We start from the raw sequence: 24,059 nt of genomic DNA, 5'->3' as shown, positions 1-24,059 counted from the left end.
TGCTTTCCTCGCAACGCAGGGACCAGCTGACCCCATGTGCAGTGTCCTCTCTCCTGCTGTCAGGCTTAGATGTTCCCACAGTTAGATCACTCAGGGGACTACAGACCGACTGCCCCTACCCTCCACCCCCACCCCACTGCACATCTGGAGCCCATCAAAAAAGTCAGTGCTCTCTCATAGTTACGCAAGAGGTCGAGCAGCTGGGAGCTCAGGAAAGGGGGAGAAAGAGAGGGGAAGAAAGTAGAAAACAGCTTTCCAGGCATGCTTCAGACTTTCCGAAGTGGAAGCAGGGGGAGAGGGCAAAGGCTGCGTGTGGAAGGAAGAGTGGATTTTTTTATGGCCCTCTGCACTTGGCTATGAGTGTCAGGAGTGGATTTCCACACTCCTCCTGCCTTTGCCTTGGAACATTTTCCACTCTGTGCCTCCTATTAAATTGTACTCCCTCTCACCCCAGAAAGGGGTGTTCACACAGCAAGCAATGCCTGTAGATACACACCCTCTCCCAGAAGGCTATCCCTTTCTGGCCTCTTTGGATCCCGAACTCAGGCATCATTAGTGTAGGTGTGGTGGCAATGACGCTGCACTAACTTGGGAAAAAGTTCGAAGCTCTCTTCTCTTCAGCTTGTCTTAGAAATTGCACAATCCAGACTTCTACCCAAAGCTAACATGCATCCAAGCTGAGTGGGAAATTTGGGTAGGACAGAAGAATGGTCTTGTGTACCTTCATGGCTCGGGACCACCTTCCTAAGAGCTGAAAAGAACAAGCATTCATTTGGGCAAAAGAATGGGAAACAAGACCTATTTCCATTTCTTTCCTTACCTAGAATTTGCAATTCCTCTTTCAAATGGCCTCTGTCCTGGTGTGGTAATCAAACTGATCACACAGAGTACACCTAGGGGAGCTTTCCGGAATTGGACTAAACCCTAAATAACCACTTAGCCCCTGCCCTTAGAACAGCTGGGTAAAACCTTTTCATTTTTTGTGGGTTATGGAAGGAGGGGCCCACCTTTTAAAAACTTGCCTGATAGCGTGGTGTGTGTGAGAGAAAACAGCCTGGTTTGGACAGGTAGTCTAATTTTTCCTAAAGGCCTGCCTCCATATCAATCCCAAACTCCCCAACGTGAGGTGTGAGACAGATATTTGTAGAGATGCTATCTGTCCTTGGGTAATAGCAATGCACAGCAACCAACCTATTTGTGGATCTTCTAAATAGGAGTTTCAAAGTTCTAGAGCTGCAAATATAAATTACTTACCAAAGGGAGAAAGGAGGAACAGGGGTTGGGGGTTGGGGTGAGGCAGGGCATGTGTTTGGATTAAGACAGATGTACATAGTAAAAGGGAATTCAGTTTTTCTTTTTGAGATTCCTCTAAAGCCTCCAAACCTTATTCCCCACTCTCATGGAGACCCATGTTGCATTATCACAGTTGTAGTTAACACTTGTCTAACTTAGCAAAAAAGGCTTTATAAACAGGCAGTCAATTGCTTCTAGTTAATCTTGAGGCTAAGGACTTGTTTTCCTCCTGTCTCCTTCCAATAAGCCCTGCCAGATGTGAACTTTAATAAAAGGTTATTCGGTATCAATCCTGGAAATATCCCAGATCCTACCCAGAGTGAACAACTTCAAAACTGTTCACAGTTTTTAAATTAATTGGAGAGTTTTCCCTGTCTGAGATGCCTGGGTTGATAGATTTGAGGTTTGAAACTACTATGAGTAAATGACTAACAGATCTTAAAAGGAACTCCTGTCCAGAGGTGTGTCTCCTACCTCCTCTGCGTGGAATGAACTAATCCAGATCAGGAACCACGAGCTTCCTACACCAAACAGAATGCTCAGTCAGATCTAATTATTTTGCTAGTCTCCCTCACAAGAGGCCAAGGAAAAGTCCACTTGATGCCTCAGAGGGATTAGCAGCCAGTCAGGGGGTGTGGCATGGTTTTGGTGTCCTTCATTGGATTAAGGTTACAGTCTCAGAGAGCCAAGCCACACTTTAGCAACATAAAACCAGATACTATTTCACTAAGAAAAAAGAAAACAAAAAACTCAGAACCAGCTTTCATCATTAATGCAAAAACGTGTTCATTCCAGACTTATTATTCATTAGGAATAATTAATTTGCCTTCCAAATAATCTGCTGACTTTCAATAGTTTTTCTAAGTAAAAAAGGAGGTATAAGAAAGAAGACTTTTCTGAGGGAATTATCAACAATTCCAAAGGCGCTCATCACTCATTCCTGGATCACTTACTTCTCACCACTAAGGGAGAAAGAGAAGGCTCTGAGGTATCACCTAACATTGTTTAAAGATGAAGCCTCACTTCTCTGACTCTACAACTGCCCCTGGCAAAATTAAGGCTCCAATCCCCCTAAAAGGCCATCGGTACCATCAAATTCAAAAGCTACACTGTCAGGAGCACAAGTGTGTACAGTGTGGGTTTATGTGCATGCTTGAATGCAGAAAAATACACAAGGAGGCACAATACCTAAAATATGGAGAAAAAGCAATGAATACTGATAGAGATTATTTTCTCTTAAAAAAAACATCATTAATTTTTAATCTTAGGTCCCATTACACCATCCTGAATCAACAAGCAGACACCCAAGTGTGAGCCGAGTCCAATAAACATCTCATTTTATAATACTCTTTATTTGATTAAAGAATTTGCCTTCTTTGTGTACATTGGAATGTTATATTCCCTATGTATTTTACAGGGTTACAAAACGTCTCATTTTAAATATTACCCCAAAAGTAATCTCAGAAAAAAAAGTTTTTGTGAAATTAAACTTGACTTTTTAAAAATCATATGGACAAGTAACTTTCAAACAAAACTGGATTAATAAGATTTCTTGCCTATTTAACTACATGACAGACTTCTTGTCCTAGGGCCCTTCCTCAGAAAAACCTCACGTGGAAACCAAGCTAGAGATAAGGATTCTTCCCTGATGCAGTTACGGGAAAGAGAAAGGCTAGAAATTTCTTTGGCAAGCAATTCCATCCATGGCCATCTGTATGTGACTGCTTTGCTTCAAGTACAGTACGCTCTTTGCAGGGAGGGCCAGATGTTGTTCTGAGTGGGAGTGGTACTTGCCAATAAGCTAAGAGTGTAAGAGGTCATCTACGGTCTGCTTCTTCCCATTCCAGTGCCTGCAGCCTTGCAGAAACTCTTCACCCACCCTGCTGAGTGCAATACTTACAAGCCAAGGCTAGGCTGGCTGATATTGTAGTCTCCACTGAAAAAGTAACGGATGAGATGGAAACAACCACTACGTGATGATACTCAAAAGGCTTAGGGGAGGAAAAGGAAGGATTTCCGAGATAGGGACAGATAGGCTGGTGGAAAATGTCGGGCAGGCTGGAAGGAAATGGGGTATGTATGAGTAATCCTTATATACCAATATAATCAGCTGTTCCTCGAAATGCTAAAAATCCAGTGGTGAAAATCGAGTCTCCCTGACTGTTCAGGGCCAGTGGGATTGGCACAAAGACGACTAAACCCACAGCCTCCAAAATCATAACCTCATTTCTGCTAGAAAGGAGAGGACTGATGACAGAGAGACCAGTCAGGAAGAGGAAGGTGGCAAACTTGAGGAATGTGAATGGATTACAAAGACTGTGAGCTATTATGTTTTAGCTTAAGTATCCAAAATGTGGAGAACCACAAGCTTGGGTAGCAACCAGCAGCAGACATGATTATGTGTGGATATGAAATCCCTAACTGGAAATAACCATTTTCCCAGACATCTTAAGAGGGGCTGTGCCATTTGAAAGCTGTTTCTCAGTTATCTTTTATAATGACACAAATGGGATTCATAGTACTATTCTAAACTCAAGGGACAGGCCTTGAAAGGAAAACAAGCTGGCAAAGGAATGGAGGGATGAATGGACAGGGGAAAAGGAGAGAAGACATCCTTATCTTTTAACCACACCCCTTAAACAGTTCATCTGCATAGCCCAAAAATCAAGAATGGGTTAGATAAACTTGTTTCAGGAGAATCAAACAAATACAATGTCTGTATACAGATGATCCCAGTGCTTGATTGAATGAAGAGAAAGAAAAAACTGAAGGTAAAAAAAGGAGTATGAAAGATTAAAATCTTCTACAGAGAAAACTTTTGAAAAACAAAGTAAGTATGAAATATAACTATATTTAGGGATTAAAATAAAGGAGCAGAGGAGGTGAAGGCAGAGGAGGTATTTAATGGGGGACATTCTCTGGAGAGCTTGCTTTTCTGCTGGCTAATAAAATCTGCCAAAGAAATCTGCAGCCTTTCCCTTTATGTTTGTGCCATTTCTTTGTCAAAGAATGTCTCTGTGACACTGAAACATGGGGGTGAGTTGAGGGTCCTTGCGCGCAGAGAATCGTGCATTGTATCAGGAAAAAAAGGGTCTCCGATGGCTTGTAAATTTGGAAAAAACTCTTCAGCCACTGTTGGCTTCTTCTTTATTAATTTGAAAATTTTCCTTTTCGGTTGCCTCTTCTTGGTATTACAGGATTTCATACTTATCCACTAGGAAAGTGGTCTCTGTGGAAAACCTGACAGGGCTGTTTCCTTCTACCTGGGTCACTTTGGTAACCTAGGAAAATAAACAAAAGAGTTAGGTAATGCAGAAAGAGGTCTGAGTCTTCAAGATGCTGACTGAATTCTCATTCAAGAACAGATCAGGTCAGGCACAGTGGCTCATGCCTATAATCCTAGCACTTTGGGAGGCTAAAGTGGGAGGATTGCTTGAAGCCAGGAGTTCGAGATCAGCCTAAGCAACATAGCAAGAACCTGTCAAAAAAATAGAAAAATTAGCCAGGCATGGTGGTGCACATCTGTAGTCCCAGCTACTCGGGAGGCTGAGGCAGGATCACTTGAGCCCAGGAGTGTCAGGTTGCAGTAGCTATGATGATACCACTGCACTCTTGCCTGGGCAACAGAGCAAGACTCTCCCTCAATCTATCAATTAATCAACCAGCGCTAATGCCCCCAAAAGAGAACAGATCAAATTCCCTAAAAGTAGTAGTAAAACTTAGAAACACTAAAAAATGTTCAAATTACAACTGCAGCTCACAGCATCACTCTTTCTCACCAAGATGATTAAGCTGCTTTCTAGGCAGAGAAAAGACAACTACTGGGATAAAATGTAGAGCAGTATTAATAAGTAAAAGCTCCAGAATGAGTGGCCATAGCCCCAACCTACCCTATAAAACCTATGAAATTCATAGACATTCTATTAGTATGATCAATTAACACTTTTTTGAGATGGGGTTCTCTCTATATTGCCCAGGCTTGTCTCAAACTCCTGGTCTCAAGCAATCCTCCCACCTCAGCCTTCAATTAACATTTTCACCCAAAATGCAGCATTCTAATTCCATATTATTAATTTGATCTGCTCTCAAAGTCTCTTGTGTCAAAAGCCCCATAAAGCTACTCTATCACACTTATATTTTAGGCATAGCTGGGTCCTTCCAATGAGGTTTTTTCTTTTCTTTTCTTTTTTTTGAGACAGAGTCTTGCTCTGCTGCCCAGGCTAGAGTGCCATGGCGTTGGCTCACAGCAACCTCGAACTCCTGGGCTCAAGCAATCCTTCTGCCTCAGCCTCCCGAGTAGCTGGGACTACAGGGATGCGCCACCATGCCCGGCCAATTTTTTCTATGTATTTTTAGTTATCCAGCTAATTTCTTTGTATTTTTGGTAGAAACGGGGTCTCACTCTTGCTCAGGCTGGTCTCGAACTCCTGAGCTCAAATGATCCTCCCGCCTCGGCCTCCCAGAGTGCTAGGATTACAGGTATGAGCCACCGCGCCCAAACTCTTTTTTAAAAATAATAATAAATGTCTAGTTTAATTAATTACCTGTAACACTGGTACCTATAATGGCAATAACACAACACTCGAACCACTGATTCATATTTTCTAATGAGGCTTTGAAAGAGCAATTATATTGTCCTAATCTCTGAATGCTCCCAAACAGGAAAATGTACCCATTTCTATCTAATGTCTTGGGTTTAATAAAGTGGCTCCCAATACTGATGGGGTTATGCCACTAACTGACAGGAAAGAGAGAAGGAGAGGGAGGGAGAGAAAACACTGCTCTTTGGAATGATCCAACAGAGGAAGCTATAACTTTCCAAGCACTTACAAAGGAGAGAAAGACCATCTGGGAAGATAAGATAGGGCCAGAATAACAGGCAAGTCAAAAAAAGGGGAAGACAACAATATAAACTGGGTCCCAGTAATGTAGTTTCAAACACTGGAGGAATCAGTTAGAAATGATGACCTGAAGGAACAGTTCACACAGTTCCACTGCTTTGCTTACCTAACGGACAGCCTTTGCAATAGAACTCTCCTGTGATTATTTGTACTAATAAAGGAATCTGTGACATAAATAACCCAAAAATCATTGGAATTTTTTTTTGTTGGCAGGAATTTTGCCTTCCAAATAAAAAACTTTCATTCCTTAGATATAAATCAAGTGACAGCAAGGCATTACAAAATCATGTGTTGGGTGTTTTGGCAAATGGATTTTAAAATATATGAGATTAAAAAAATAGGCAACTAAGTGTATATGAATCTTGCACAATCCATAAGTACTTTATATGTATTGGTATTCAATTTCTTTACTGACCTTTTCTTTTCTTTTGTCTGACAGAGCAAGGAAAACTGAGGTAAAGCAGGTGAGGAATTTGACCAAGATCATACAATGAGTCAGGGGACCTCAGCTTTTCTGATTTTTTAAGTGACCATGAAGCCACGCTACCTATCTGGTATCTGTCCTACTGCTTCCCCCATATATATTCTTTATTAAAATGGGGTACCTGTATGTTACAGTAATTTTTCTTAGAGATGAAGGAAACTTGAACAGGGAAGAAGTCATTGGGCTGCCCAGCAATGCTAAACTCCAGGCTGCCACTCTTATTTTTGGCATCAATCACTGGCAGGCACCACTCCAAGGTATTTCGTCGACTGTCATGTCGATATTCCCCATCGATCTCACCAATAACAGGTGCGCCGACACCGGATCTGTTACGAGAAATATTGAGTCAAGTTAGTGGTCCAGAGCTAGAGAACTCCACGAAGAAAAACCAACCCCAAATTTGATTATGTTCCTCAAATTCTGCCTCTAGGACTGCAATTTTTATGTGGTCCTCGAAGAAGTTAGGCTCCCTAATCACTTCAAGGGTCAAAGTCCTAGCACCTTGGCCAAGAGTCTCACTCAACTCCCTTTGCAGACAGACATATATATGCAAAAACAGGTACTTGGCAGTTATGCCTGTGGGATGCTCCAACTTATGGACTAGATCTGGGAGCTAGCAGGGGACCGAGACTGACAAATGGGTAAGAGGGATATGTTTCTAAAAATCCTGCAGCAATGGTTGGGTGCCCTGTCAAGAAAAAATTTTAACAAAATGCAGCTCTCTTTATAAGTGACAATGGGGGAAAAAGCAGGTTGGTAATAGCTGGAGGAGAAATTTTAAACACCAATAATGGAAATGAATTTGGGCCTTTGAGATTTGTTTCCAAAAGATTTTATGTTTCAAAACTTACTGAAGTTGATGCCAATGGGTTTATTTAATTTACAATCTAGTAAATGGACTTTTTATTTGATAAATGAAAGCACAATTACCCTGAGGCAAAATGGAAATATGACGGGAGAGATACACGGTTGTCCTTAATCTGCAGGAGAACCAAGGCTAGTTAGGATATACTATGCAACCCCACACATGGCTGACAGGCAGTGTCACCTACTCCTACACACTCTCAATTTACCATCTTTTAATTCACCAGTGACACCGAATGCTTATATTAGGGGTACGGTACATAAGGGAGATAAAGAAAACTTTAAGGATAGCATTAAGACTATTAACTCTTCCCTATCAATTTTAGGGTCATATGTTCCTTCTCTGTGGCCCTGCTCCAATTCTGATTGTGATTTCTTCTAATTTGATCAGTTCTTGACAATGGGATAAAATGTTGTCTAAGGTTCTCTTCTGGAGATCACTGCAAAATTGAACTAAAACACAGGAAGCCACCAGAACCACAATTATAGGGTAGATGGAGAGGCCTAAAAAGTGTGCCACTCTAAAAATAGTCAGGTAAAATAAATCTTGACAAACAAAACCCCACCTGTCACCAATGCCCAAATCCTACAGTGGTTCAAGGCAGCCATCTATTGTTCTGAAAGAACCACCACACTGTGGAGAATAAGATGGTTACCCCCTTAAAAGGGATACTTGGCAATAAAACATATTTTTACAAATGGAAATAAGAATGACTAAAATCAGACCTGACAATATAAAGGCCTGAATTATGAAAATGGGAAGAAAACTACAAATCAAATTAGTACCATTTACCCTGCAACAACAACGACCAATACAACAGTAAAGAAACACTAAGAATACTTACTGGGCCTGGTGTTCATAATTAAACTCTGAACTTAATCATAGGAGCTAATGGGTAGAGAGGAGCCGGGGTTCACTGGTGAAGTAGTAACAGTGCACTCACTGAAAATGCTACTGAGAAGATAAACTAAAGGTACAACTAAGTGCACAAGAAAAACTTATTAGAACTCAACTTTTGGGGGTGACAGACATTTTCATTATCTTGATTGTGGTGATGGCTTCACAGGTGTGTACATGTCAAACCTGCACAATTTAAATATGTGTAGCTTATTGTACGTCAATTAGACTTTAATACAGCTATTAGGAAATTTACTGAAACTAATGTAGACATCTTGTTTCAGCAAGAATCAATAGTTGTCTTGAACACATATACTCATCTTTAATGAAAGCTTAGGGAGCAAGTGAAACAGAAAAATTCAGTCTGGGCTGGGCACGGTGGCTCATGCCTGTAATCCTAGCATTCTGGGAGGCTGAGGCAGGAGGATTGCTTGAGCCCAGGAGTTTGAGGCTGCTATAAGCTAGGCTAACACCACAGAACTCTAGCCCAGGCAACAGAGTGAGACTCTGTCTCAAAAAAAAAAAAAAAAAAAAAAATTCAGTCTGATAGACTCAATCTCTTTGAAAGTTGCAAAATAAAACAGAGGAAGTCTGACTGAGAAGTGGCTCCCCCTTCTGGAAATCTTCATTACTACATGAACAAACACAACCAACATGTAAAAACAGTTCTAGAACTAAAACTGGCTTTTTTGATTTGGTTTTAAAGTCAGTAAAATCCACCCCTTCAAAGTGCTCAATGCATTTTGACAAATGTATGCCGTCTTCTAAACACCATCACAATGAAGTCACAGAACATTTCTTTTATATCTTATTTTTTAAAATATGGAACACTTCACAAATTTATGTGTCATCCTTGTGAAGGGTCATGCTAATCTTCTCTGTATCACTTCAATTTTAGTATATATACTGCCAAAAAAAGCACAAGTCATGGGACATTTCTATCATCCCCAAAAGTTCCCTTGTGCCCCTTTGCAGTCAAGTACCTTCCTCTCTACCGCCTGATTTCTGTTTAAGAGTTATTACCTTTTCCAGAAAGTCACAGAGGTAGAATCACATAGTATGTAGCCTTTACGTCTAGCTTCTTTCACAACTGGCCTTTTTAAGAAGGAAGTGTCTTAGAATGGATAGCCAGCTAGGTGCTGTCTCCAAAACAAGTTCTAAAAACTCAGTTCTTTAAGTCCAACGTAGGGAAAACGATTACATGGGGACACCACTTACGGGAGTGGGATGGTGATAACCACATCATTCAGTTCTAAATTATCCTCTTGTAGCTCATATTCTATGTTGACATCACAGCCATTTCCACTCTCTGAGGGCCAGCAATTAACTGAGGAGGAAAGCAAAGTAGCCATACTAGAACATTAGAAAAAGGAGAAAAGTTAACATGGCAAATTAAAGCTAACAGCTGTAGGCCTAAAACATCCTAATTTAAACTATATTAAAAACAATGGGTTCAAAATTAAAGCCATTAAAAATTGAAGTTAATGATTAAAATATAAAAAATGCAGCACTGAATCCATTCTGAAAGGAGGTCATTTTGTCAGAAAGAATTCTGCTATGGCAAGAAGATAAGAACATACAAGCCAGGGCTATTTCTAGTTCTCAGTGCAGAGTAGCTTAGTGAAGAGGCACTTACTTGTCAGTGGAATACAAGATTCCTCTGTGGTTTGTAGTCTCCACTTTAGCACCCCTACATCACTATTGACTGGAAATGACTTCTCTGGGTTCTTCAAGCCAATTAGAGACTCTGCAGTGAAAAGTTTTTTATCCACATTTGGATGGGTCTAGAATGAAAAGGGAAGGAAAATTTCTGACGTTCAGACATGACAAGACAGAAAGCAAACCTCTTCGGGGCTTACGTGGTCCAGAATCTAAACATCTAAAATCGAGTACCTAAAAAATTCCAAATCTTGGCCAGGCACAGTTACTCACGCCTGTAATCCCAATACTCTGGGAGGCTGAGGCGGGAGGATCACTTGAGCTCAGGAGTTCAAGACCAGCCTGAGCAAGAGCGAGACTCCATCCCTACTAAAAATAGAAAAAATTAGACAGGTGTAGTGGTGCGCACCTGTAGTCCCAGCTACTTGGGAGCCTGAGGCAGGAGATCACTTGAGCCCAGGAGTTTGAGGTTGCTGTGAGCTAGGTGGACACCACAGCACTCTAGCCTGGGCAACAGAAAGAGACTCTGTCTCCAAAAAAAAAAAAAAAAACCCCAAAACTGGAAATCTTTTTGAAGAAACCTTTCCCTTCTTCAAAGACTTTATGGCGCGGCGCCACTGCACTCCAGAGCCTGGGAGACAAAGCAAGACCCTGTCTGTCCAACAAAAACAAACAAAAAATGGTTAAGAGGGTGAGACCCTGTTTCTAAAAAAGCTTTAAAAACATTTAAGATATTTAAAAACTAGTAAGAGTAATTAAAAAAAACCTAATTTCAATCCTAAAAGCCATTAAGAAACAAGTTTGTAACTGAAAAAGTTAAAAGACCATTAACCAAGTCCATTCCAAAAATACTTCAAAGGGAGCAGCCTCAGAGTGGGGCCAGGCTTGCCAGGCAGAAGACTGAGGTGAGATGTTCATCAGCTGCCTGGGTCAGAAAGCGGACCTGCTCTTAATGTAACGAGGTAGCAGAGGGTACAACTCTGTGTATAAAGTTTAGCTGCAATTTTGCCCAGAGAGCTAAAGTTGTTCAAATTCAAGCCAATTAAGGCAGTCTAATCTTTTTTTAAAAAAATCACTTTTGGTGGCTCACGCCTGTAATCCTAGCTCTCTGGGAAGCCGAGGTGGGAGGATCACTTGAGCTCAGGAGTTCGAGACCAGCCTGAGCAAGAACGAGACCCTGTCTCTATTAAAAAAAATAGAAAGAAATTATCTGAACAACTAAAATATATAGAAAAAATTAGCCAAGCATAGTAGCGCATGCCTGTAGTCCCAGCTACTCGGGAGGCTGAGGCAGAAGGATTGCTTGAGCCCAGGAGTTTGAGGTTGCTGTGAGCTAGGCTAACGCCACAGCACTCACTCTAGCCAGGGTAACAGAGTGAGATTCTGTCTCAAAAAAAAAATCACTTTTGGATAGCAGTCTATCTTATACTTTAAAAGCCACCAAAGGTATCAAATAATATAAGCATTACTTCCAAAAGACAACTCTGTGCTGATTATGGGAGGAAAAAGTAGACAAAAATATACTCTTTCCTGAAAAGGCTTTATACTTGTAACGAGAAATGTAAGATCAAATACCTAAATGAAATGTGACAAGAACAACAGTAATAATATAAAGGACTCAAATATACCTAATAGTTGGAATACACACATTTATTTGGTAAGCATTTTATGTACTTTTCAAATATACTATTAGATATTGCTCTTCAGCTAACAAGCACTGGTAGTTTATTTTATGGCAGAATGAGTAAATTTCATGTCATACCTGCTTTATTTTACTCTTTTCATAATAGCAAAAGATAAACATCTCTCTGTATCTTTTGTGAGTACAAAGTCATTTATTAGATTTCAAATTGACCTTTCATTCAATTCCAATATTAAAATCCATCCCAACACAGCTGCTGTCAATCATTCTCAGGTATCTACTATTATGTAATAAATTGACTTCTTTCCAATGCATCTTGAATGGCACTAGTTACATAACTTAAATAAATTTTTGTGTTCCGTGATTCATATGAGGATCTCTAGCTGAGAAAGACTGCTAGACAGACAGTCTTAACGCTCCCTATCAAAAGCCTCTACCCACCTGTAGCTGCACCCCTTTTTTATCTTCATTTTCCACATGAAGACGAATTCGGCCAAATTTGTCATCTGAGATCCTAAGCATGATCATGCCGTGCAACTCCATATTCTGTAATCCTCCATCTCGTCCACAGGTTAGTGTGATCTTTTCTTCAATCTTCATATGCACACTACAAAGAAAACAAATTTGTTCAGAAAGGTAGAAACCAGAACTCCTTTTCTCCAGGGTTTAATAGTGATTAGCCATCAATTTTTTTTTTAAAAGACACTACTGCTATAGCTATCAAAATTTAAAGCATAGGCCGGGCGCGGTGGCTCACGCCTGTAATCCTAGCACTCTGAGAGGCCAAGGAGGGCGGATTGTTTGAGCTCAGGAGTTCGAGACCAGCCTGAGCAAGAGCGAGACCCTGTCTCTCTACTAAAAAAACAGAAAGAAATTATCTGGACAACTAAAAATATATATAGAAAAAATTAGCCAGGCATGGTGGTGCATGCCTGTAGTCCCAGCTACTCGGGAGGCTGAGGCAGAAGGATTGCCTAAGCCCAGGAGTTTGAGGTTGCTGTGAGCTAGGGTGATGCCACAGCACTCTAGCCCAGGCAAGAGAGTAAGACTCTGTCTCAAAAAAAAAAAAAATAATAATAATAATTTAAAGCATGATACCCTTTGATCCAGCAATTGTTCTCTAGAATTTATCCTACAGATCTCACCTGTGCAAAACAATGCACTAAGTTATTCATTGAAGAATTGTTTGTAATAGCAAAAGTTTAGAAACAACTTAAATGTCCACCAATAGGGGGCTACTTAAATAAAGGTATATCCACACGAATGAATACTAGACAGCTGTGAGAAAACAGAACTAAAAACACTTTCTGTTTAAAAATATTTTCAAACCTTAAAAAATAAAAATTATACAAGGAATACCCTTTACCCAGATTTACCTATTGTTAACATTTATCCCATTTGTTTTATCATTTGCATTTATGTATTCTCTCTAAATAATACGTTTGTATGTATATATTTGATTTTTCCCCCTTATCTTTTTTACTTTTTTTTTTTTGCAGACAAGGTGTCATTTTGTTACCGGAGCATGAGGGCAGTAGCACGATCATAGCTCACTGCAACCTCAAACTCCTGGGCTCAAGTGATCCTCCTGCATCAGCCTCCCAACTATAGTCATGTGCCTAGGACTACAGTCATGTGCCATCATACCCAGCTAATTTTTCTATTTTTTGAAGAGACAGGGAGTGTGTGTGTGTGTGTGTTTTTTTTTTAAAGAGACAGAGTCTCACTATGTTGCCTAGGCTGGAGTGCAGTGACTATTCACAGACATGATCATTGCACACTACAACCTCCAAACTCCTGATGGCAAGCGACCCTCCTCACTGAGCCTCCCGAGTAGCTGGGACTACAGGTGCCTGCCGCTGCAACCAGCTCACATTGATAACAATACTTTTATGCAACCTACCATCCATATGCCAATTTTGTCAGTTAACATAAAAATGTCTTTTATAGTAGTTGTGATATTATGATATATATATGTTTTTGTTCACGATTCCTGGCTCATAATTCCCACAGCCCTTTTTATAATGTTGGGGCATTTTAGGTCTCAGGAGCAGGCCTCAGAAAACAGAATCTTTATCTCTGATCTTCCCCTGCCCTCCTTTCACCAGCCCAAGGAAAGACTCTCATCTTCAAAAGGGGTCCTGTCCCATACCTGGGAGGAAGGAATGCTGCACAGAAAGCCCAAGAAGAATTTGAACAGACAGGCCTTATTGAGTTTCCCCACTGAGCCTATTAGTATTAGATCATGCCTTTTTTGTCCAATCACATTTCTACACAATTATCTATCATGCTTATCCAATAAAGTCTCCACAAAAGGCCCCAGAGGACAGGGTTCAGGGAGCTTCCAGATAGCTGAACACATGGAGGCTTATAGGAAGGTGAACAAGATCTCATCCACATGCTGGGAGAATGATATGCCCCAGCTCCACAGGGATAGAAGCTCCTGGGCTCAGGACCCTTCCAGACCTTGCCCTTTGTATCTCTTCATCTGGCTGTTTATTTGCATCCTTTAAAATATCTTTTGTAATAAACTAGTAAACACGTTTCCCTGAGTCTGTGAGCCGCTCTAGCAAATTAATCAAACCTAAAGAGGAGTTAGTGGGAAGCCCAACTTGAAGACAGTCAGTCAAAAGTTCTGAAGGCCTGGACTTGCAGAAGAGGCAGTCTTGGGGACTGAACTTCCAACCCGGGGGATCTCAGGATATTTCCAGGAAGATAGCATCAGAATTGAAGTGAATTAGACAACACCCAGCTGGTGTCTGCTGCTTGGTATATGTAGGAAAACCTCCACATGTTTGGTCACAAGAGTCTTCTAAGCTGCGTTGATTGTTGTTGTTGAGTGAGAGAATAGAAAAAACAAGATGCAGTGGCTTACGCCTGTAATCCTAGCACCTGGGGAGGCCAAGGTGGAAGACTGCTTGAGATTGCTAGGAGTTTAAGACCAGCCTGAGCAAGAGTGAGACCCTGTCTCTACAAAAAAACAGAAAAATTAGCCAGTTGTGGTGGCGCATGCCTATAGTCCCAGCTACTCAAGGAAGCTAAGGCAGGAGAATCACTTGAGCCCGGGAGTTTGAGGTTGGAGTGAGCTATGATGAGGACACTGCACTCTAGCCTGGGCAACAGAGTGAGACTCTGTCTTGGAAAAAAACAAAAAAGAAAAAAAAACACAGTTTGAGTTGTTTTTTCTAAACCATGGTAGTACAGTATCCAGTCTAGGATAAGGTATTACATTTAGATGTCATGTCTCCATAGCTTCAAATAAGGCAATTCTTATCTCTAAAATAATTAAGTGAAAAATGCAATTGCAGAACATTGCTATGTATGCTATTGCTTTGCATGAAAAGGGGGAAAATAGATATATTGTATATGTATGTTTTTATTCATCTATACATCATAGACTATTCCCCTTAAAGGACACACAAAAAAACTAGTTAGTACTAGTTGCCTCCAAAATGAGAAATTTGCAAGGCTGGGTGGGAGGAAGACTTTACTGTAACATCTTTTGAACTTTTAAAATTTTGCACTGTATAGGCCGGGCGCGGTGGCTCACGCCTGTAATCCTAGCACTCTGGGAGGCCGAGGCGGGTGAATCGCTCAAGGTCAGGAGTTCGAGACCAGCCTGAGCAAGAGCGAGACCCCGTCTCTACTAAAAAATAGAAAGAAATGATCTGGACAACTAAAAATAGATATATATAGAGGCATGGTGGCACATGCCTGTAGTCCCAGCTACTTGGGAGGCTGAGGCAGAAGGATTGTTTGAGCCCAGGAGTTTGAGGTTGCTGTGAGCTAGGCTGACGCCACGGCACTCATTCTAGCCCAGGCAACAAAGCGAGACTGTCTCAAAAAAAAAAAAAAAAAAAAAAAAAAAAATTTTGCACTGTATAAATGTATAACCTAATGAGAAAAATAAGATTAAAAAGTGCTGGCTGGGCTTGGTGGCTCACGCCTGTAAACCTAGCACTTTGGGAGGTGAAGGCAGGAGGGGGAGGATCGTTTGAGCCCAGCCTGAGCAAGAGCAAGACCCTGTCTTTATGAAAAAGAAAGAAAAAGGAAAAGAAAAATTAGCCAGGTGTCATGGGGCACCTGTAGTACCAGCTACTTGGGAGGCTGAGGCAGGAGGATCTCTGGAGCCCAGAAGTTTGAGGTTGCAGTGAGCTGTGATGACACCACTGTACTCTATTCTTGGGAGACAGAGCAAGACTCTATGGGGGGGGAGGGGAGAGTGCTGCTGCTATGGGCAATTATTAATTACAATCTATCCATATTCTGTAAGAGAACTATTTTTAGCTGGGTGAAATGCAGAGGCTACAAAGAATATTTTGGTGTCCTACTCTGTTCCAACCTCTTAAGTCTTCCCAGAAACAAAGGCATTAGAATCAAGACCACAAAGAAGCATATCTTGAGACAATGCAGGGTCCCATTTTACCCTCACGAGTTTGCTCTGTGTTGAAGAGGTATTTCATCATTTAGAAAATACTCTCAAGTTCTTCTAAAAAACTTTTTAAATTTATTTTTTAGAGGTGAGGTCTCACTATATTGCCTAGGCTGGACATGAACTTCCGGGCTCAAAGATCCTCCCATCTCAGCCTCCCAAGTAGATGGGACTACAGGCATGCACCACCATGCCTGGCTTAAGTTCCTTTGTTTTTTTTTTTTTAAGAGACAGGGTCTCACTATGTTGTCCAGGCTGGTCTTGTGATCCTCCTGCCTTGGTATCCTAAAGTGCTGGCATTACAGGCATTAACCACCATGCCTGACTCAGGTTCTCTTTAATATGTGATGGTCTCCAATACCTTTTTAAAAGTGTGAAGCCTCTGTCTCACTCAAAGCAACCACTAGGAATAGCACAGGAGCTTTAGTGAGTCAAGAGATTTATCCTGATGTAACCCTTTTCATTTCATAGAGAACAGGACATATAAAAAGTAAATACTCCTCTTTTATGCACACCTGACAGAAATATCCTCCCAATCTCATCTTTCACTTGACCTCAGAAACGCCAGCAACAGTCGAAGGTTTAGGCTTCGAGACAAGAAATCTGAGTCATGAATATGTGAACTTGGTAACTACTACTTAAAAATGTCCCCAACCAGCACCACAGCCCTGAGATAAGAGACAAATCAAAATGTTCCATACTGGGTTCAAACACTTGAAAGGCAAAAGAGATGTTAATTTGCTGTTAAAGATATTTACAAAGTTTGGATTAAGGATTGGTTCTACTTATAGTTTAATTAGAAAAAGACAAGCCAAAATATAGTGTGAGCTCACCATAGTTCTAGCCCCCTAACTCAAGTCTACTCTAAGAGAAATCTACACACTAAGCATGAAGACAAGTTATTTTTGTTTAATTTAGCTGATGAAAGTTTTAAACTTCATAGAAAATAGATGGCTGGAAGCCTCCAATCATGGTTAAAGAAAAAAGAAAAAGGCCAAGTAGCTGAGGGCCAGCTACTTGGGAGACTAAGGCAGGAGGACTGCTTGAGACAAGGAGTTCGAGGCCAGCCTAAGCAACATGGCAAGACCTCATCTCAAAAAAAAAAAAAAACGTCTTACTGTTAATATGTAGAATATGCTTTGAATAAATTCTTTAAATCAAGAAAGATAAAAAAGGCACAAAAAGAATTTATAGCACACTCAAATAATATTTTTAAAAAATTATGTGGTCTGTTCTTTCTGAAAATTACTACTTACCTTTCCATATTAATGGGTGGAGCATGCACTTTGGTTGCTTCGGAGGTACGTTTGCCCATATTGGAGGACATGATAGTTTCACCTTCCGATTTCAACTTGTCCACAAAGTTATCTACTTCCTTTCCTTTGGCTCCAAGTTTCAAAGCCTTACTGGGGCCTGAAGGCCTAAGTGGAAGAATTCAAAACAAGAGAAAATACATTTGACTGGCTTAAGAAAAAAAACTAAAAACCCCAAAACATTAATTAATGACCTCATATTAACAAAACTTTCCCTGAAGCTGTTCTTTAACAGGAGTGTTCAGACTTAAAAGAAAACACACAAGCTTCCTAGTTGGTGGATAACTAGTATATGAACCTGCCCACAAGCTTCCTAGTTGGTGGATAACTAGTATATGAACCTGCCCACAAGCTTCCTAGTTGGTGGATAACTAGTATATGAACCTGCCCAAACTGCCAGCTGATAGTCACTATTACTGGTCCCCAACCCCCAGGCCATGGACCAACAGTCTGTGGCCTATTGGGGGCCACCCTGCAGGCGGGCGGCCAGTGACCGAGGCTTCATCTGTATTTGTGGCTGCTCCCCATAGCTATCACCATGTGGGCTCCGCCTCCTGTCAGATCAACAGAGGCACTGGATTCTCATAAGAGCCCAAACCCTACCGTGGGCTACAAACCCCACCGTGGACTGCACATGCGAGGGACCTAGGTTGCCTGCTTCTTGTGAGTCTAGTGCCTGATGATCTGGGCTGGAGCTGGGGCGATAGTGCTGGGGAGCAGCTGCAAGTACAGATTGTCATTGGCAGAGAGGTTTGAACAATGCACAATAAATGTGGAGCGCTTGGATCATCCCAGAACACCCCCCACTCCTAGTCCAAGGACTGTCTTCCATGAAACTGGTCCCTGGTGCCAAAAAGGGTAGAGACTGCTGAACATGTAAATTTCATTACCCAAAGACCAAAGGTATTTTTATAAGCACGCATGATGAAAACTTTGTACCTTGCATCCAGAGAAATATACCTGTGCATAAAATTCTGCACATAATTTCAAGTAATTCACAGATTCCCTCTGAAATCAATCCCTGAACATCAAGATTAAAAATCCACATTCCATAAAAAGTTAAATATCCCTTCCCTTTCCATAATAAGGCAACTCTCATAGGAAATTAAGGTCACAGGAAAATTTGTAAAAGAACTCTCGTTTACACCAGAGGAAGAACACCACATTCCGATTTCTCCTTTATCCCCATATTTTATATGGCCAAATATATCTGACTTCATCAAGTCCTTCATTATCTACAGCTTGTCTAGAAATCAGATATCACTCCAAGATACACATACATACATCCTTCATCTGGAATTCTTAAGTTGCTGGTAATATACTGGATTATACCTGGCTGGTGCAGGTGCCACTTTTGGTTTATCAGTTTCAATGATGGTCTCTGTGATCATGGCAGCTGTGCTGCCTCCAGATACTGCAGAACTGCCAAATCCCCCAAATCCTGGTGCTTTTTTGCCCTGTCTCTCTGCATCTCTTCGGGCCTGTTGTAATTCCTTTGCTTTACGTCGCATCTCAGCCTTAGCTTCACGTTCTTGAGTCTAAGGAAGGAGACATATGGACGTAGCTTTGAGTACAGTCTAGTATCAGCAAGTAAAAACAGGAAAATCACACAAGTGAAGCCTAACAGACACACAAACTGGCGGTCCCAGAGAAGACCCTATTTACCTCTCTGACTGCTCTGAACACCTTCTCCTCATGAGAATCCATTTCTGTGAAGGTTCTGATCTGTGCCAGGTTAACATTCTCCCGGTATCCCAGGGCGACAATTTCATCAAAAGCAAAAATTAAATCAAAACAGTGCTCAGATATTTCGTTCTCCTCTAAGGCTCGGCAATATTCAGGGATCTAGTAATGGACAATGAAAAAGAAATATTTAGAATTTTATCAGCAGCTATGTTTCCAAGTCTTATCCTTTTTAAAGTACACAAATTTCAATAATCCTGCATCCCTTTCTTAGCTCCATCTAGTCTGTATTTTTTTTAGAGAAGGGTCTCACTGTATTGCCCAGGCTGGAGTACAATAGCTATTCGCAGGCACAATCATAGCACACTACAACCTTGAACTCCTTCCTGGCCTCAAGCAATCCTCCTACCTCAGACTCCCGAATAGCTGGGAGTACTACCATGCCTGATCTTAGTCTTTAAGCAAGACTTTGACATAAAGTCTTTGAGTTTGTGTGTGTCTGTATCAGTAAGTCTTACCTAAAGTGCATCATCTAAAAACATGGCTAAACAAGTGTCAGAACCACAGAGGCAGATTAGAGTAACTGCTTAAGAACCAGGAAATGAAAGGGCAGTTATCATATTCTCTTTTGGGATACTTATAGCCTAGGAGGACATCCAATATATGTTTGCCAAATGAATAAGAAGTCACAGCAATAAGTTGTTGGGGTGGGGAGTGGGAGCTTGCAAACTGGTAAGCATCAGCTGCTTTAGGGGAAAAACTAGTTACGCATACAAAAAACAAATAAAAAGTGCAACTCAGTATTTCAGCAGGACTCTTACCACTCTTGAGAAGAGCCTTAAGGTCTCCAAATCTTCTAAAATGTTGCTGTTTTTGGTAGTGATCAGAACCATGTACAGTTTTTCCATAGGCTGGTAGACATATCTTACACTCTCTGTTTCAACAAATGTATGTTGTTTTCCAGTGTTCATGAGCTTTGGAAAAGCTGCTAATAAGCCCTCAATCCGAGTTCGGGTCATCTCTACGAACTGTCGAGAAACAATAGCCTTTCCTGCTTTCGTGCAGACCGCTGCTGCCAACAGCACCTGCCAGAAACGTATGTACAAATAAGTACTAATGAATTATTTCTTCACATCTGTTTTCTCAACATCAGCAGAAGGACACACACAGTTATTTAGTGACATGACTACTATTAGAAGGCTGACTTTAAAATTCTACTTCATTGTTCTTGTGTCATTCATAAGACAAAGCTAAAGTAGAGGGAAATAAAGCTATTATTTCTATTTTTAAATAATATACCTATAGAAAAACTTGGTAAGTTTTGGCATCTCTGCATTTTTCCCCAAACTACACATACATTATTAATGAGTCTGTGACTCAGAACTGGGTTGCTCTCTGCTTTGGCAGACCCATAAAGAATAGTTTCAAACTTTTTCTAAAAAGAACAGAGATTTCCACAGCCAAAACAGAAGTGTGGTCAGGCAGATTAAAAATATTAAAGATATAAGAAGCCCCTGACCTTTCCTTTCATTTTTATCTAGAATATGAACCTAATTTAGTTGAGTCTAAATTTATCTTCTGCTCTTTGACTAATTTCCCATCCACTCTATCCTACTCTCTAACATCCAAACAATCTGTAAAATGAAAACATAAATGACCCAATGTTTCACATAGAAACATTTTTTACACTAGGCAATGATCAAGATGTAACAGCCTCCTTTTAGCATTTGACATTTCACTAAACAAAACAAATAAAGCTCTAACAGAAGAAGGGGAGACCTGAAATGGCATTAGCAGGGGAGTAAGAAAATTAAGTACAGTGTTAACAATCTCTTCAGTGCGGGAACCCAAGAGTTCACAAGCACAACCAAGAAAAAGACTATTTAAACTATTGGGAAACCTCAATGCTAAGACACAACCTCTTAAATATCAAAATCCTACTGGTCAGGCTTTTCAGCTTTACATAAACCTGTCCCCTACAGGTGAGCAGCTTAAAGAAAAAACTAGTCAATTGAAACAAATACTCTTATAGTTTCAGTATATCAATATAGTTTTATAATAATTACAGGAGAATACAATGTCCTATATATCAAGAATAGGTAATGGAGGTATCTGGGAGACAATTACTGTTAGGCTTATTTCCAAGCAGCAAGGTAAAAACAATTTATTAATATACTAGAAAAGTATTTGACCTATACCTTGCACAAATAGTTTCCCCCCACTGAACAGATTTTGCTGATTAATTTATTTTCAGTGAACATGGGGCAGGTTTTCTCATGTGAAATCTCAAGAGCTGATATAATCAACCCTCGTATATGTGGAAGATCAGTTCCAGGACCCCTGCATACACCAAAATCCATGCACTCAAGTTCCAAAGTTGGCCCTGTGGAATCCAAAGATGTCAAAAGTCGGCACTCCACACAGGCAGGTTTCAAACTCCACAACGCTGTATTTTCAATCAGCGTTTGGTTGAAAAAATATCCCCGTAAGTGGATCCTCGCAGTTAGAATCTGTGTTGTTCAAGGACCAATTATACTACCAACTGCTCCATTTTCTAAACAATAACCCAAGTTTAGAAAGAAGTAGATTTAAGTGAGTAATACAATTTTGCTTATGTTTCTGAGTCTATCGACTCTACATTGAAACTTACCTCATTTATCCCAGCTTAAAGTTACTTTTATTTTACACATAACGAAAAAGTTTTTAAAAAGTCTTAAATCATAAATACTCTCAAGGTTCTCTCAAAGAATGTTTTGTACATTAGTTCCTTTTTTAAAGGAACAAGATCAGAAAATATTTTAGACATACATAGAGGTATCGAGCATAAAATGTACCAGTTGATTACTTTTAGAGTGGTAAATCAGGTAGCTTTAAAAGAGCCACTTTTTTCTAATATATGTATAAAATTTTTAAGTAAATAAATTGTTTTGTACTTGAGAAATGTATCTTTCACCATCACTGACTATTTGGAGTTTTTGCCATCACCCAGGTATGATGCAAAAATATATCCTTAGGGCAATAAAGAATCCCGGGAAAAGCATAAAAACGTGGCTAGGTGTGGTGGCTCACATCTGTAATTCTAGCACTCTAGGAGGCAGAGGCAGGAGGATCACATGAGGTCAGGAGTTTGAAATCAGCCTGAGCAAGAGTAAGACCCCATCTCTACTAAAAATAGAAAAAATTGGCTGGGTGTGGTAGCGTGTGCCTGTAGGCCCAGCTACTTGGGAGGCTGAGGCATGAGGATCGCTTGAGCCCAGGAGTTTGGGGTTGCTGTGAGCTAGGCTGATGCCACAGCACTCTAGCTGGGGCAACAGAGTGAGACTCTGTCTCCAAAAAAAAAAAAAAAAAAAAAAACCCAAAACCAAAAAACAATTATTAATAATAAACATGCTTTTTTTTTTTTGAGACAGTTTCACTCTGTCACCTGGGCTAGAGTACTGTGGCATTATCAGGGCTCTCTGCACCCTCAAACTCCTGGGCTTAAGTGATCCTCCTGCCTCAGCCTCCCAGAGAAGCTGGGACTATAGGTGCACACTACCACACCTAGCCAATTTTTTCTATTTTTAGTAGACATGGGGTCTCACTCTTGCTCAGGCTAGTCTCGAACTACTGACCTCAAGTGATCCTCCTGCCTTGATCTCCCGGAGTGCTAGGATTACAGGCGTGAGCCACCTTGCCTGGACAACATGCATTTATTTAAAAAATTAATGTCACTTCAAGGCAATGGATGCTTACCTTTATGGTTTTATCAATATTTTGATATTCAAATAATGAATATTGTCTCTCCTGAAAAAATTTTACATATAATTTCAGAGAATTCATAAGATTGTCTAGAGCAGTTATTTTCAAATGGCCCATAGAAAATGACTTCATGTAATGAGAAGTATTATTAATAAATAGGAGAATATTGTAAAAGTAATCACTCTCGAGCCCCACTCCCACCTCAAAGGTTGAGAAGCACAGCCCCAGGAAGTTATGGTCCCCCACATTAGAATTTTATGAGGTTTTTGAAGGAATAAGATAAATCAAATGGATATCTGGAGAAAGGACAGCTCAGCCGAAAACTTCAGACCTATATAAACATGCTGTTTTTAATATAAAGCCCATATCTAACAATAAGCCTGTTAGAAATAATGTTTATAGGCTTCAGGGTAGTTCTTAAGGTCCCAGCTGGAGTTTAAAACACCTCCATACTATACGGATTGAGTTTAGGTAAAAATTAATATCAAAGGCAACATGAAAGGGAAAAAGGAACAAAAAGGTATATGCTATGGAGAGGGGAATTCCACTCACTTTGCTTTACTGACTGGGCATCTTTAAAGATTAATTATAGGTATTGGCAATGTCCACTTTAGCAACGTTATTTTTAAGAATTAACTCAATAATTATTTATTGAACACCTACTATACGTACAACATGCCCTCTGAGAATAAAGATGAAACAGACTGGCATTCTGCCCACAAAAAGCTTAACCGGGATAAGACACAAACATAAATAATTATAATACAAGGCAGAATGTGTTAAGTAACATAAGAGAGACACTGATAAAGTGCTGTGGAAATTCAGAGGAAGAAGAAATTATGTTTGGCTGGTAAGATAAGGGATGACTTGATGGAGGAAATAGCATCTAAATCACATTCTGATGAATTCTGGGATTTGAGTTATGTAAAGATGAAGAAAACAATAGGGTAAAATAGTAGGTCTCAAGCAAAAAAACTCTGGGACTCCCTTGAGTCACTCCATTATCCAGATACAAGCAAATAAGGCTCCCAAAGTAGGACCAAAATTCCCCACACTAAGTATGGCATAAACCTCAAAACACCCAGGACACCACAAATCATAGGTTCCATGCAGCTGATACAGGTCTCTCTATTCACTGTATTACAGTTA

The 24,059-nt window shown here is 40.4% G+C and overlaps 1 protein-coding gene across 1 annotated transcript in view; it reads right to left on the bottom strand.

The window, feature by feature from the left end:
• Positions 1 to 4,392: 4,392 nt before the first annotated feature.
• The window catches only part of ARCN1 (archain 1), a 24,875-nt gene continuing 5,208 nt past the window's right edge, over positions 4,393 to 24,059 (bottom strand). The window contains exons 2-10 of the mRNA XM_012655450.1: positions 19,991 to 20,254; positions 19,152 to 19,331; positions 18,819 to 19,024; positions 17,430 to 17,594; positions 12,183 to 12,348; positions 10,077 to 10,224; positions 9,659 to 9,767; positions 6,800 to 7,004; positions 4,393 to 4,574 (exon numbers count right to left, since the gene is read on the bottom strand). Of these exons, the coding sequence (XP_012510904.1) occupies positions 4,485 to 4,574; positions 6,800 to 7,004; positions 9,659 to 9,767; positions 10,077 to 10,224; positions 12,183 to 12,348; positions 17,430 to 17,594; positions 18,819 to 19,024; positions 19,152 to 19,331; positions 19,991 to 20,254 (1,533 nt within the window). The 3' untranslated portion in view covers positions 4,393 to 4,484. The remainder of the gene's footprint in view (positions 4,575 to 6,799; positions 7,005 to 9,658; positions 9,768 to 10,076; positions 10,225 to 12,182; positions 12,349 to 17,429; positions 17,595 to 18,818; positions 19,025 to 19,151; positions 19,332 to 19,990; positions 20,255 to 24,059) is intronic.

This window comes from Propithecus coquereli, unplaced genomic scaffold, assembly GCF_000956105.1.
Source record: "Propithecus coquereli isolate 6110/MARCELLA unplaced genomic scaffold, Pcoq_1.0 Scaffold477, whole genome shotgun sequence".
Taxonomy (NCBI): Eukaryota; Metazoa; Chordata; class Mammalia; order Primates; family Indriidae; genus Propithecus; species Propithecus coquereli.
This window is presented reverse-complemented; position numbering and strand designations above follow the sequence as displayed.